The 13,219-nt window shown below is 35.6% G+C and overlaps 1 protein-coding gene across 3 annotated transcripts in view; it reads right to left on the minus strand.

Annotated features, from left to right (window-relative positions):
* The window catches only part of CAMKMT (calmodulin-lysine N-methyltransferase), a 276,279-nt gene that overhangs the window by 257,222 nt on the left and 5,838 nt on the right, over positions 1-13,219 (minus strand). For all 3 annotated transcript variants that reach the window (XM_023747208.1, XM_014447683.2, XM_006083398.3), the window contains exon 3: positions 6,259-6,323. In XM_023747208.1, coding sequence (XP_023602976.1) covers positions 6,259-6,323 — 65 coding nt within the window. The remainder of the gene's footprint in view (positions 1-6,258; positions 6,324-13,219) is intronic.

The following is a 13,219-nucleotide window of genomic DNA, read 5'->3' on the forward strand; positions in this document are numbered from 1 at the left end:
ACTGGTAAAATGAATTGCTCCTTTTTTCCCCAGTGCTTTCCTAAGCAATTTGAGAATTTATCACAGCTTTCTAAAAAAAAAAAATTTAGTACTCAATTTGGAATTTAAAGAGTTAACTACTTTTATTCAAAATAAAAATAACTTTGCTTTTTCCAATTATAAAACTAATACATGCCATTCGAAATCAAGCAATTCTGAAACATATTAAAAAGAGGAGAGCCCTAGCTGGTGTGGCTCAGTTGGTTGAGCGCCATCTCATGCACCGAAAGGTCGCCTATTCGAGTTCCCGGTCAGTGTATCCAGGTTACAGTTCAGTCCTCACTCGGGGTGCATACTGGAGGCAGCCAATCAATGTTTATCCTTCACATTGATATATGTGTCTCTCTCTTTCTCTCTGTCTCCCTCTCCCTTCCTGTCTAAAAATCAATAAAAGTATATTTATTAAAAAGAAGAGAGTCATCAATAACCTGAATACCCAAACCAAATACTATGAACATTAAGACATACTTCTATGCATAAACATAGCTACTTAATGCATATATGTATTTTACATAAATAAAATCATACTTTCTATAGTGGTTTTTCTAACCTAACATGTTTTAGATATCTTGAACAGCTACATGATGTTCCATTTCATAAATCATCCATAATTAATCAGTCACCTAAAGTTAAAGATTTATGGGGTTTTTTCAGTTATTCATTGTACTACAATAAATCCCTTTACATTCTAACTTTACAGTCTCATTTCATTTTTCTTTTAAATATGTTTTTATTGCCCTACCTGGTTTGGCTCAGTGGATAGAGCATCGGCCTCCAGACTGAAGGGTCCTGGGTTCGATTCCAGTCAAGGGCACATGCCTGGGTTGTGGGCTTGATCCCCAGTGTGGGGCATGCAGGAGGCAGCTGATCAATGATTCACTCTCATCATTGATATTTCTACCTCTCCCTCTCCCTTCCTCTCTGAAATCAATAAAAAATATTTTTTAAATAAAAATAAGTATGTTTTTATTTATTTTAGAGAGAGAGGAAGGCAGAGAATGAGAGAGAGAGAGAGAGAGAGAGAGAGAGAAACATCAATGAGAGATAAACATCAATGAGAGATAAACATCACCCCCTACTGGGGATTGAGCCCACAACCTGGGCATGTGCCCTCACTAGGAATCGAACCAGAGACCTCTTGGTGCATGGGATGACACTTAACCAACTGAGCCACACTGGCCAGGGCAATATTTTGTATTTTAATAAGAATATTTCCTTAAATAATAATTAATTGACTACAAACCCAAAGGAGATCAGCTTTGGATACATCACAAAACAGGTTTTGCTATCAGACCACTAAGAAGGATCTAGTAATAGGAGAATGTAGCTGTGTGCATTAAAAGTCCAGGTCAACCCTAGGATTCACAGGGGTGAGGGTGGGAAGGGCGGGGTGGTAGTGTCACACTATCACATGTAAAAGTATATAAGGCAGAGGATCTACAAATTTCTCCAGGAGACCAGGAGACAGTAATGACATACAGAGTACTGTCATGTAGCCCGGCCAAGAGAAAAACAATTTTTTTGCACAGAATAGCAGGACAAAAAAAAAAAAAAAAAGAAAGAAAATTGTTTAAAAAGAGAAAAAAAGCAAAAATACAAAAAAGGGGGGTGGGGGGGGGAGGGAGCCCTAGCAAAAGCTCAGTGGATAGAGCATCAGCCTGCAGACTGAAGGGTCCCAGGTTCAATTCCAGTCAAGGGCACATGCCTGGGTTGCAGGCTTGATCCCCAGTGTGGGGCGTGCAGGAGGCAGGCAATCAATGATTCTCTCTCATCATTGATGTTTCTATCTCGCTCTCTCTCTCCCTTCCTCTCTGAAATCAATAAAAATATATTTTTAAAAAAAGGAGGGGGAAGAGAATAGCAGAAGGAATCTTACCAATACATTTCCCCAAATTTAAGCTGCAGTGTTAGCCAAAAATCCTGATTCATATTAGGTTATTGCAATGATATATAATAGCTTTTGATTTCCTATCCTTTAAAGGCTTATACGCATTATATTGTATATATTACATACAACACATGGTATGAGAAGTATTAACTGTGTGCTAAAAAAAAAATACAAATGAAGCTATTATATACCAAATACCAAAGATGTAGTTGCACTATATATATGACGGCCAAATTTGCATCAACAAAGTGCAAAACAGAATCTCTTTTTTATGCCATAAGCATCTGTAGACACAAGCAGGGGACCTTCCCCACACGCCATGCACATCTATAAAATAAAAATGTTTTCCCTAAGTGGCAGCCCTGACCAACTTTAAAATCATTTTTCGTGAGAGAATTTTCAGCTGAAAATATTCAAGGACACCCGAATTGTAAGTAATATATTTATTTTTATAATACTCATTGCAAATTGATTTTTTAAATTAAATTCAAAATATCGTGGCATGTAGGGATGGTTTCCGTTTTGGACATGTGGCAGTTAACTGGTTAAAAACAATTCATTTCAGTAGAGGAAAGAGATGACTTTGGAGAAAGAGAAAATTGTTTTGGAAAAGACATAGCATGATGGGGTTTCTGTGATTAGAGGTCAGGGACTGGCTGGAATGGAGATCCTACCCACAGAGAAAACAGAAGCAAGAGATCTGCTGTGGTGCTAGCAAAGTACCCTCTGACCCAAAGTACTGTACATGTTACATGAAACACAGAAGCAGCCAGCACCTCGTTTCAGGTGAAGGATGTCATCCTATACTTTTCCCTAGGTAGCTTGATGGCATCTCTTTCCAGGCACGATGAATCAATAGTGCATACAACCTCTCCACAGAGTAACTCTGATATTTTAAAAGGAAGTAGTTTCTCAAGTAGTAGAACTCAAGTAATAAAATATGTATACCCACCCATATGGTTGGAGGTAAGCACAAAAGAGCTTACCTTTAAAAATAATTTGCTTTCCACAATAGCAAACATATATAAAGATAAGACCGGGGTCATATTCTATAGAGCAATGAATCATGCAAAATTATTGTGAAAAATTCATTTCTTCCTACAACATTCAAATGAATATAAACGGTGAAAGGTACCTCAAAAATATAAAACAGGTCATACATTTAAAAACATACATTTTTAAATAATAAAGGTAAATATAAATAATGTCTTCTAATATATCAGGAAACAAGAAACTATCTAGAGCAGCCGTTCTCAACCTGTGGGTCGCGACCCCTTTGGCAGTCGAACGACCCTTTCACAGGGGTCGCCTAAGACCATCCTGCATATCAGATATTTACATTACGATTCATAACACTAGCAACATTACAGTTATGAAGTAGCAACGAAAATAATTTTATGGCTGGGTCACAACATGAGGAACTGTATTTAAAGGGCCAGAAGGTTGAGAACCACTGACAGAGGTTTCATTTATTTTCTAAAATTAAGGATTTTCTCATATCCTTTTAGTTAGAGAATGAACAAATTCAGGAAGAATGATTCTCCACTCTTTGAAAATTTACAATGAACAAAATCATTACTTGTTTTTAAAAATACCTTAAAGTTGAGATTAAGGGTTATACAAACCATGAATATATTTTATAAAATGTCAGACTTTTGTAACTATAAAATATTTTAATTACGTTATTCTTTCTATTATCAGGAAGCTATATTAACCTGGAAACTAATTCCTGAAATATATGGATAATTCTCTGTATTGGTTCTCTCACAATATTAGAAACTTTTTTCCTCATTCTAAACATCCCTCAGTATACTTACTATCGATGTACTACTATGGTGATGATTTAGGAATTGATATTCTTATATAGGACTTTCTCTATATATCAATATTAACAATGTTCAAAAATATTCCTCTATTTGAAGCTATAAGTATAAAAATTCAACTATTTAAAACAAAAAAGCAAATAAACTAAAAAATTGGTCAGAAAAAATCTATTTTTTACATTGAGATCCTGAATATAGTAAATATATAAAAACAAGTCAAATGGAAATGTTTAGACATATTTTTTATATGTTTATATGATGAAAGCTTATTTCTTATTCAAATTATTAATCCAAGTATGTTGAGCAGTGAGACAGAATTATGATGTGGCGCCCTCTGCTGGGTTTTCACAAACTCAACCTAAAATCACAATTAGTGTAAAATCAAATACTTGAGTGATTAATTTAAAGAAGAAAAAAAATCTGAAAAATTACTTTTTTAATCCTTGATCGTTTTAAGCCTTGGCAAAGACTATATAAAAATTATAATCAATTCTTACTTTATTGTAACCAATTTTTTTCATTAAGCAAAATATCAGTATAGATTTTTCTTTTAAAATAAAAAGAGTGTAATGTCAAAGTTACACTAAACAACATGTTTTAATAGGTCTTATTTTTGTCACCACTTCTATCACTTGGAATATTCAGGATTTGAAGGCCACATTTATAACAAGACAATATATTCAGGTTTTGAAGGCCACATTTATGGCAAGACATTTTAACAAATTACTATTTTGCTCATTTATTTTTCCTGCCTTATTAGTTCTATCAAGATAGTTATTTTAAAACATCAGAATAACTCTTAATATTATCTTCATTATTAGAAAAAAACTGAAAAATTTTAGAGATACTCATCACCAGTAATAATAAACTCTATAGTGTCCACTATGAAAATGCAACATATATTATACACTTTCTATACATTATATCCAGTTCCAAGAGGTTTTTTAAAAATTGTGGCTCATAGAAATGATATAAATTGCTCAAGATGAATTTCAGAACCAAGATTCAAATGTAAGTAGGTCTCATTCCAAAGACTCAAATCTTACTACCAAACAATAGACAGCAGTGAAGAAATACTTTCAACATGAAATTTCTCCCTTTGTCAATGCAACAAATGAAGTGCATATTCTATGCAGACATTATTCTATGCAGACAAGTGAGGGTTTAAGGGGTGGGGGCAGCTGATAGGAAAAAATGTTAGAACAGTATAAGACAGCTAATCCATATATAAAGTAATAGCTTGGACCTTTAGGAAAATATTTTTGTTTTACATAATGCTGCCAGCTAGTGACCCTGTTTTATACTGAGTCACTGGGAACAATATTTTATTTTTACACTACTGAATCAAAATTTCCATATTTAACACTCTCCAATCATGTTCCTAAATGCATAAGCCTGACTTAATGATATTTTACATTACCACAGAATTAAAGGAGGATGCCTCCTCAACCACCATTAGCATCCCTTGGCCAGTCCTTGCCTAAAACCCCAATAAAAATATGAGATATGCCTAAATAGGAAACAATTCAGGAAGTGCCAACATGTAGAAACGAAAAGATATCCATGAAAAATAAACTTACATAATTTTAAATATTTTAGGATTCCTGAGGATATTTATAAAATCCTTAGTGACAAAATGCATATTTTTCTATACATGAAAAGTTTGCCATAATGTGGTGTATAGAATATGACATTATTCTATGCAGACCTAAAATTAGGGAATTTAATAAAGCAATACTATTAGCAAAGAAAATTGTTTTAGTTCCAACAATAAGTAGTTACAGTTCTAAAATTTCCTTTGAGAAAAAAGGTATTCGAGTACAATTTTTAACATTTACAACTGTCATATCACATTGATAATTCATTATCTTAAGAGAAATATCCTAAGCAATACATATGAAGGGGTACCTAGCTTCTATCATGGTATGCTATTTGGTGCAATGATATAAAGATTTTTTTAATTTCTGTAATAATATGACTTTATAATGATTTAAATGATTTTTTCAATGGAGAAATCACGACTTACAGGCTTAGATGAAAACAGCAATATATTCTATAATAGCATAATATTGCATAAAACAAAAACATTCTGGCATTAAAGTATATTAACAGCAAGGGAAAATGTTCTGGTTCCATTCTGTAGTGAGAGAAAAGAAGCAGGAAGTGGAAAAGAAAGCACCCAAACCACAACAAAGAAGAGACAGCCCCTTTGTTGGATTAACTGAGAAGGTCAAAATGAAAAGAAGAAACAAAGGGGATAGTACTGGAGAGTCCAGGATTCCTCTGACCTACATTCTCTCTCACACACACAACTGCCAAGTGTAAAACTGCCTTATCCCACTTAGTAGGCGCATTGTATAGGAGGCTCATTTTGCAGCTAAAAACTGTAAGAGTTTCTATTATACACACACATTAGTCAGTATAATAAACATTAGTGAGAACAAACACCAATTATAAATTCACTTTTTAAAACACAAAATATTTCTACGTAGTGATCATATAACTTACAAACATTTCCTGTATTGTCAAAGCTGGTAAGAACATCTTCAATATTCAAAGATCCACTATTATGCCTAGAAAGGAATAAAACATTTTCTTTAATGATTCTGGAACATTAAGATTTGCTTTTAAAAAAAAAAAAAGTGATACACCCAATACTAACAAACCTTTCCATATTGTATTTTTAAAATATTTCTGCCCACTAGAGGGAGAAGGAAAATAAATAACAGAATATAGTCCTCCTGATATTTAATGAAATAACATTTCCTGATGCTTGATCTACATTTTAAAGTACTAATATTTTTGTTGTTTTAGTTATATAAAGGTGGAATTAATTATTAGCCTTTTTTTTTAAATCCTCACCCTAGGCTATTTTTCCATTGATTTTTAGAGAGAGTGGAAGAGATAGGGAAAGACAGAGAAATATTAATGTGAGAGAAACACATGGATTGGCTGTCTCCTGCACACGCTCCAACCAGGGCACGGGCCAGGGAGGAACCTGCAATGGAGGCACGTGCCTTGATTGGAATCAAACTCGGGATCCTTTGGTCCACAGGCCTACACTCTCTCCACTGAGCCAAACTGGCTAGGGCAATTATTAACCTCTCTAAAGATAACAAAACCTTACACTTGGAGAATCTCAAAAGGAAAATAAGCAATCAACCTCCAGAACCTCAACAATACATAAATGTACTTTATAACAACCCAAAGAATTCAGAACTTCAGTCACAAGGAACTAACCAACCTTCAGGTCTTCACGTTCCATCTATAGGGAATTATAAATGTCAGAGGGCAAATTCTTTGTATCTTTTGCCCACTAATCTTAATTCCACTCTCTTTAATTCTAATCTCTCTTCACTTGAAAACCCTTTAAATGTTTAATTTAATTACTAATATTTATTCATCCTTATAAAAGATACTATTCTTCACATACAAATGGACCCAACAGTCAATAATAGGTCATAGAGTTTGAGTTACTTTTCCAGGGGTGGTAAAATATTGGTGCTAATGCAATCTTCTACATACTACTCTATATGCCTTAAACCAGGGGTCCTCAAACTATGGCCCGCGGGCCACATGCAAATACAAATATTGTATTTGTTCCCGTTTTGTTTTTTTACTTCAAAATAAGATATGTGCAGTGTGCATAGGAATTTGTTCATAGTTTTTTTTTAAACTATAGTCCGGCCCTCCAACGGTCTGAGGGACAGTGAACTGGCCCCCTGTTTAAAAAGTTTGAGGACCCCTGCCTTAAACCTATAGTTCTTTAAAGTATTATAACAATTTACAATAACCATTTATAATAAAATTTACAACAACACTACTTTAACTTTGACCTACAAACCAGGAGATTCAATTCCATTAGATTCCCAGGCAGGGCATATGCCCAGGTTTCGGGCTTGATCCCCAGTGTGGGGCGTGTAGGAGGCAGCCAATCAATGATTCTCTCTATCATTGATGTTTCTCTCTCTCTCTCTCTCTCTCTCTCTCTCTCTCTCTCTCTCTCAAATTAATATATATATATATATATAAATATATAGAAGTATAATATAAAAATATTAAATGGCTGCTAGGCTGTTTTGTTTTGTTTTGTTTTTGAATTTGAGCCCAGTTCGCCACGGCAGCCCTTTTTATAAGTATCTTCTTTCTCAGGATTCACACTACTAACATTAAAACTATACTTTTTAAATGTAACTTCAGTGTTCATGTTGCCTCAGATGCCAGCCTTGCCAAGCTTTACATGGGCACCTATAATATCCACACATATAAGGATGCCATACATCTAATATCGTACGCATACCATTCCCATCACTATTTTTTATCTACTGAGCACTCACAGGATACTTACTAAATTCAGTGGGGTGAGGATTTGCTTTATGTTTTTCCTTTCCCTAGAGAAGCAATATATGATCTTGCTGCAGTGTATTTGTTTTACTAGAAAGATGCATCACAAAGACAAAGTCATTCTTGACTTCTTGCCCATTCTAAGCTCCTAGGACAAGCCGAAAGTCAAGAGTTTTCTAATTCAGCAATTACCATAGCAACAGGAGTCTTATTCAAAGAAAGGAGGACAGTTAAGCCTCTCAGCTTTTTCTATACCTAAGACATGTACATATTTATAAATGAATATTTCAGGCAATTCTATGGTTCCAAATATAATGGAAGTATTGTAAAGCTTTCAGAATATATAAATTCCTACTACACTAAAAATAAGTTGACATATGGGGGAGTGGGGAACAATTTCTAGTATCTATACAGTAAATTCTGTATGAAAACAGATTCCAGCTTATAAATCTGGGAGAAAGAATTTTTAATGAAAGATTTTTAGTATAAACGTCTCCTACTAGTTTCCTGTACATGCATCTATCTAATAGCAAGAGCCTTTTCTATAAAGTTCTAAGAAATAAAGCACCAGAAAGACCAGAAGATTTTGCCAAGGAATAAAATACAAGTCATGTCCCAAAATTTGATTTCCGAATTCTCAATACTCACTTTAGAACAGAGTCGACCATTCTCAGATATTTAGAAAAGACAACAGATCTTGGGGATTTCATAACCTAATGTTTACATTGTCCAGACTTTTGCTTCTGATGAAAAGTTACCAAGGGAAATTCTTTATTCTTTCTTTTTAAGAATCATCATGTAAAGCTGACAGAAAATAATGGTCAAAGTTTTAATGTGGACCACGGCTTATAAACCTTTTAATAGTATAAAAAAGATACACCTATGTATTTTGAATTCAAAAATATCTAAATTGTCTAAGTATTTACCCTCTTGGAGTATTGATTTCAAGTCGAGTAAAACTTTACAAAAACAAACAAAAAAACTTTAAAGAAACAGAAATCAATATGTAGGGAAATTTTAAGGATAAGACTAATAAAAAGTATTGGTAAGTATTAATTACCATATCAATTACCATATATACATCATCTCTGTTAAACCGTGGCAGGTGATCTTAGGTGATAAGAACTAAGAATGCAAAAATGGGGTTTATATTTATGATCTCTGAAGAATAAAACATCCCAAATGCTCAACCCTTTATTAGAACCCAGAAGCCGATCCACGTTATAACATGCATTCATCACCATTCCTCCCCATAGAGACGGTGGTCTTCTCAGTAGCCTCTGATGATTATGCCTTGTACTTGCTGACTGCTATGTTTTCTAGTGCCTTTCCCCTCATCGGGAATTATTTCTTCCATTCTCCCAGAATGTTCAAATACTTCCAGATCCAGTTTAAACTGCTGCTCCTCAAGGCCTTCAAAATCACTCGTACCCTAAACTCCTAATATGCGTGAAGTTTTCCACTCATTTGGTAATTAGTTATGCATTGCCTGGTGATAATTCTTAGAATAGATGTTTAACTTAACTTTCCTTCTTATTTAATTATTATTTTTTAAAAATTTTGTTAATCTTCACCTGAGGATATTTTTTCCATTGATTTTTAGAGAGTAGAAAGAAGGGAGGGAAGGAATGGATGGAGGGAGGGAGAAACACCGATGTGTTGCCTCCCATACAAACCTCGACCAGGCTGGCAAATGAACCTGCAACCCAGGTATGTGCCCTTGACTGGGAATTGAACCCATGACCAGGGCCAATGCTGTACCACTGAGTCACACTGGCCATGGCTTAATTATTTTTTATTATTTAACTTTTCACTTATTTAAGCTCCTTGAGGATAATATATCTTATATTTCTTTTTGTTTACCTACACAGAAGGTGCTAATAAATATTTTTGATTTGAATTTATTTTAAATTATTCATCACGTTTTTTCAATCATTCCATAGTGTTGAAACCCACGTGAACAATATTGGTAATGGAATGGAATGAATTGTTCTTGTAAGAAATCCTCCCCTAAGCAATGTCAGTAATTTTTGTTGCAATTTCCTATATAGATTTTTTACAGAGAGGAAGGGAGAGGGATAGAGAGTTAGAAACATCGATGAGAGAGAAACATTTTTGATTTGAATTTATTTTAAATTATTCATCACGTTTTTTCAATCATTCCATAGTGTTGAACCTGGGACCCTTGAGTCTGCAGGCCGATGCTCTATCCACTGAGCCAAACCGGTTTGGGCAATGTCAGTAATTTTTGTTGCAATTTCCTATATAGTAACAGAATTATGGAGTAAGAAATGGAATACTCAGAATAATCAATGAGGAAATTGGTTTTACTAGGCCTCAATCCTTTCATCTGAAAAATGAATAAATAGATGCATGATTGCCTCCCAAGAGGCCAGATGTGTAGAAGTTAAGCTGGGTGAAAGGTACCTGGAGCTCCTCGTACTATTTTTGCAACTTCCTGAGAGTCTGCAATTATTTCAAAATAAAAGTGTTTAAAAGTACAGACTGTGGAACCAGACCACCAGGGTTTGAGTAGAGGCATAATCAATGGAGTTATTTAACCTCTCTGGGCCTTACTTTCATCTGTAAAATGAAGATAATAACAGTATTTACCTTATAAGGTGTTATGAGGATTAAATAAGCTAATACATGTAAACCATTCACAACAGTGCTTGTCACATAGTAGGCACTCAATAGTCAGCCATTATTAATGCTGTTATGACTTTTTTAAATGCATTCTAAGATCACATTCAGTTCTAGAATTGTGTACATTTAAGTTATTTGGGCAAATATTTTTTTAATCCTCATCCAAGGATATTTTTCCATTGATTTTAGAGAGAATGGAAGAGAAAGGGAAAGAGAGAAAGAAACATCAATGTGAGAGAAACACATCGATTGGTTGCCTCCCGAATGTGCCCTGACCAGGGCCCAGGCCAAGGAGGAGCCTGCTACCGAGGTACCTGCCCATGACCGGAACCGAACCTGGGACCCTTCGATCCACAGGCCGACGTTCTATCCACTGAGCCAAATAGGCTAGGGCAAATTTTTAGCTCAGTCACCTCTCTTCTCTCCATAAAGTAGGATTAAATGCCACATTTATATAGACATACCCGTATTTTTTCTTCCAAAACTGGATATATCACAACCTGTTGGAAAGGAGTCAGTTTACATTCTAGCCTGGCTTCCAGCTACATCCAGGTCATCTCTATACACTAGGTGGAGAACCACACCTTATTTTGAAAGTTCTCAAGAATAACAGATGTCACATGCTCTCTGGCAATGCTTTCCAGGGCCTTGCAGACATCAGGAAATTATTCTTGGCACAGTTTACATTTATTGCCTCTTGTCACCAGTGGATGTAAAAGATATGTTTTAGAACTTTGTACCTGAAGACCCCTGGATCACTCTGTTTTTCCCTCTCTTTAATTTCCTCATATATACTATCTTCCAATTGTTTATCTTCATTTCTATTTCCCAGAGTTATTGTAAGGATTACATGAATTAGAATACATCAAAGCACCCCCCTCTGTACCTGGCTCATACTAAGCATCTAATGCATTTTTCTTTCTTTCTTAACCAAGGACTAAACTAATTATCTCTATTAGAATGTGAGGCAATTGAGGTGGTCTAATTAGAATCTCATAAAGAATGTACAGGCAAGCTAACAAACCCAAAAGTTCTTATCTTTCATTTGAACTTTTCAATAAAGCAGTATTACCAAACCAGTTCCTAGTTGCTCTTCCCTGCTCACCCCAGTCAATTTTTGTCCAAATCCCAAATTTTAGCTATTATGGTGTCTTTAAAGCTTAAATATTTTAAACTAAAATAGTTCAAGGAATCCTATATAATAAAAGGGTAATATGCAAATTGACCCTAACAGCAGAATGACTGGTCACTATGACATGCACTGACCATCAGGGGTCAGACACTCAATGCAGGAGCTGCCCCCTGGTGGTCAGTGCATTCCCACAGGGGGAGCTCCACTCAGCCACAAGTCGGGCTGACAGCTGCAAGCACAGCAGTGGTGGTGGGAGCCTCTCCTGCCTCCTCAGCATCGCTAAGGATATCCTCGCGGAGAGCTGGCCTAAGCTGTCAGTCGGACATCCCCTGAGGTCTCCCAGGCTGCCGGAGGAATGTCTGACTGCTAACTTAGGCCCGAAACCCCGGGGAGCGGGCCTAAGCTGACAGGTGGACATTCCCCAAGGGTTCCCAGACTGTGAGAGGGCACAGGCCGGGCTGAGGGATCCCCTGCCGAGTACACAAATTTTTGTGCACCAGGCCTCTAGTACAGTGATGGCAAACCTATGACACGCGTGTCAGAGGTGACACGCGAACTCATTTTTTTGGTTGATTTTTCTTTGCTAAATGGCATTTAAATATATAAAATAAATATCAAAAATATAAATCTTTGTTTTACTATGTTTGCAAATATCAAAATATTTCTATATGTGACATGACACCAGAGTTAAGTTAGGGTTTTTCAAAATGCTGACATGCCGAGCTCAAAAGGTTCACCATCACTCCTCTAGTATCTATAATAATAAAAGCATAATATGCTAATTAGACCAGACATCCTTCCTGCGAGGAAAGCCCTGGTCCCGGGTGCCTGCTGGCGGCTGGAGGGAAGCCCAGGTCCCGGGTACCAGAGGGAAGCCGGTGCTGGCAGCTGGGGGAAGGAAGGCCTACTCTTGCACAAATTTCATGCATTAGGCCTCTAGTATACTATAATTAGACATCCTTTGGGAGAACTTTTTTTCTTAAAAGTATTTTTAGCCTTACCTAAACCTTATTCAGTCACTTTTCTGCTTAAAATGTTTCTTGTTCTTCTTATAGTTATTGTAAATGTGCTCCTCCCTCCCTTTCAAAATGTGAAATCTTGTTCAAAAAAGGGGCATATTTTATAATGTCAAACACCTAAACTGATATTGCAACATGCTAGATTATAGCTGTGAGAGAAAAGTAATTCAGTAAAAATAGTATCTTGCTATTTCAGTTTGCAACTCTCTTGTCTCTTTTCTAATGATTTTTAAAGCCAGAACAGTCTGCATGCTTCTCACAATATCAGTGTTTTCAGCTGAATTTTCTCCTCCTATTCTTAAGATTCTATTCTGAAAATGACAAAACA

This window comes from Myotis lucifugus, unplaced genomic scaffold, assembly GCF_000147115.1.
Source record: "Myotis lucifugus unplaced genomic scaffold, Myoluc2.0 scaffold_6, whole genome shotgun sequence".
Classification (NCBI taxonomy): Eukaryota; Metazoa; Chordata; class Mammalia; order Chiroptera; family Vespertilionidae; genus Myotis; species Myotis lucifugus.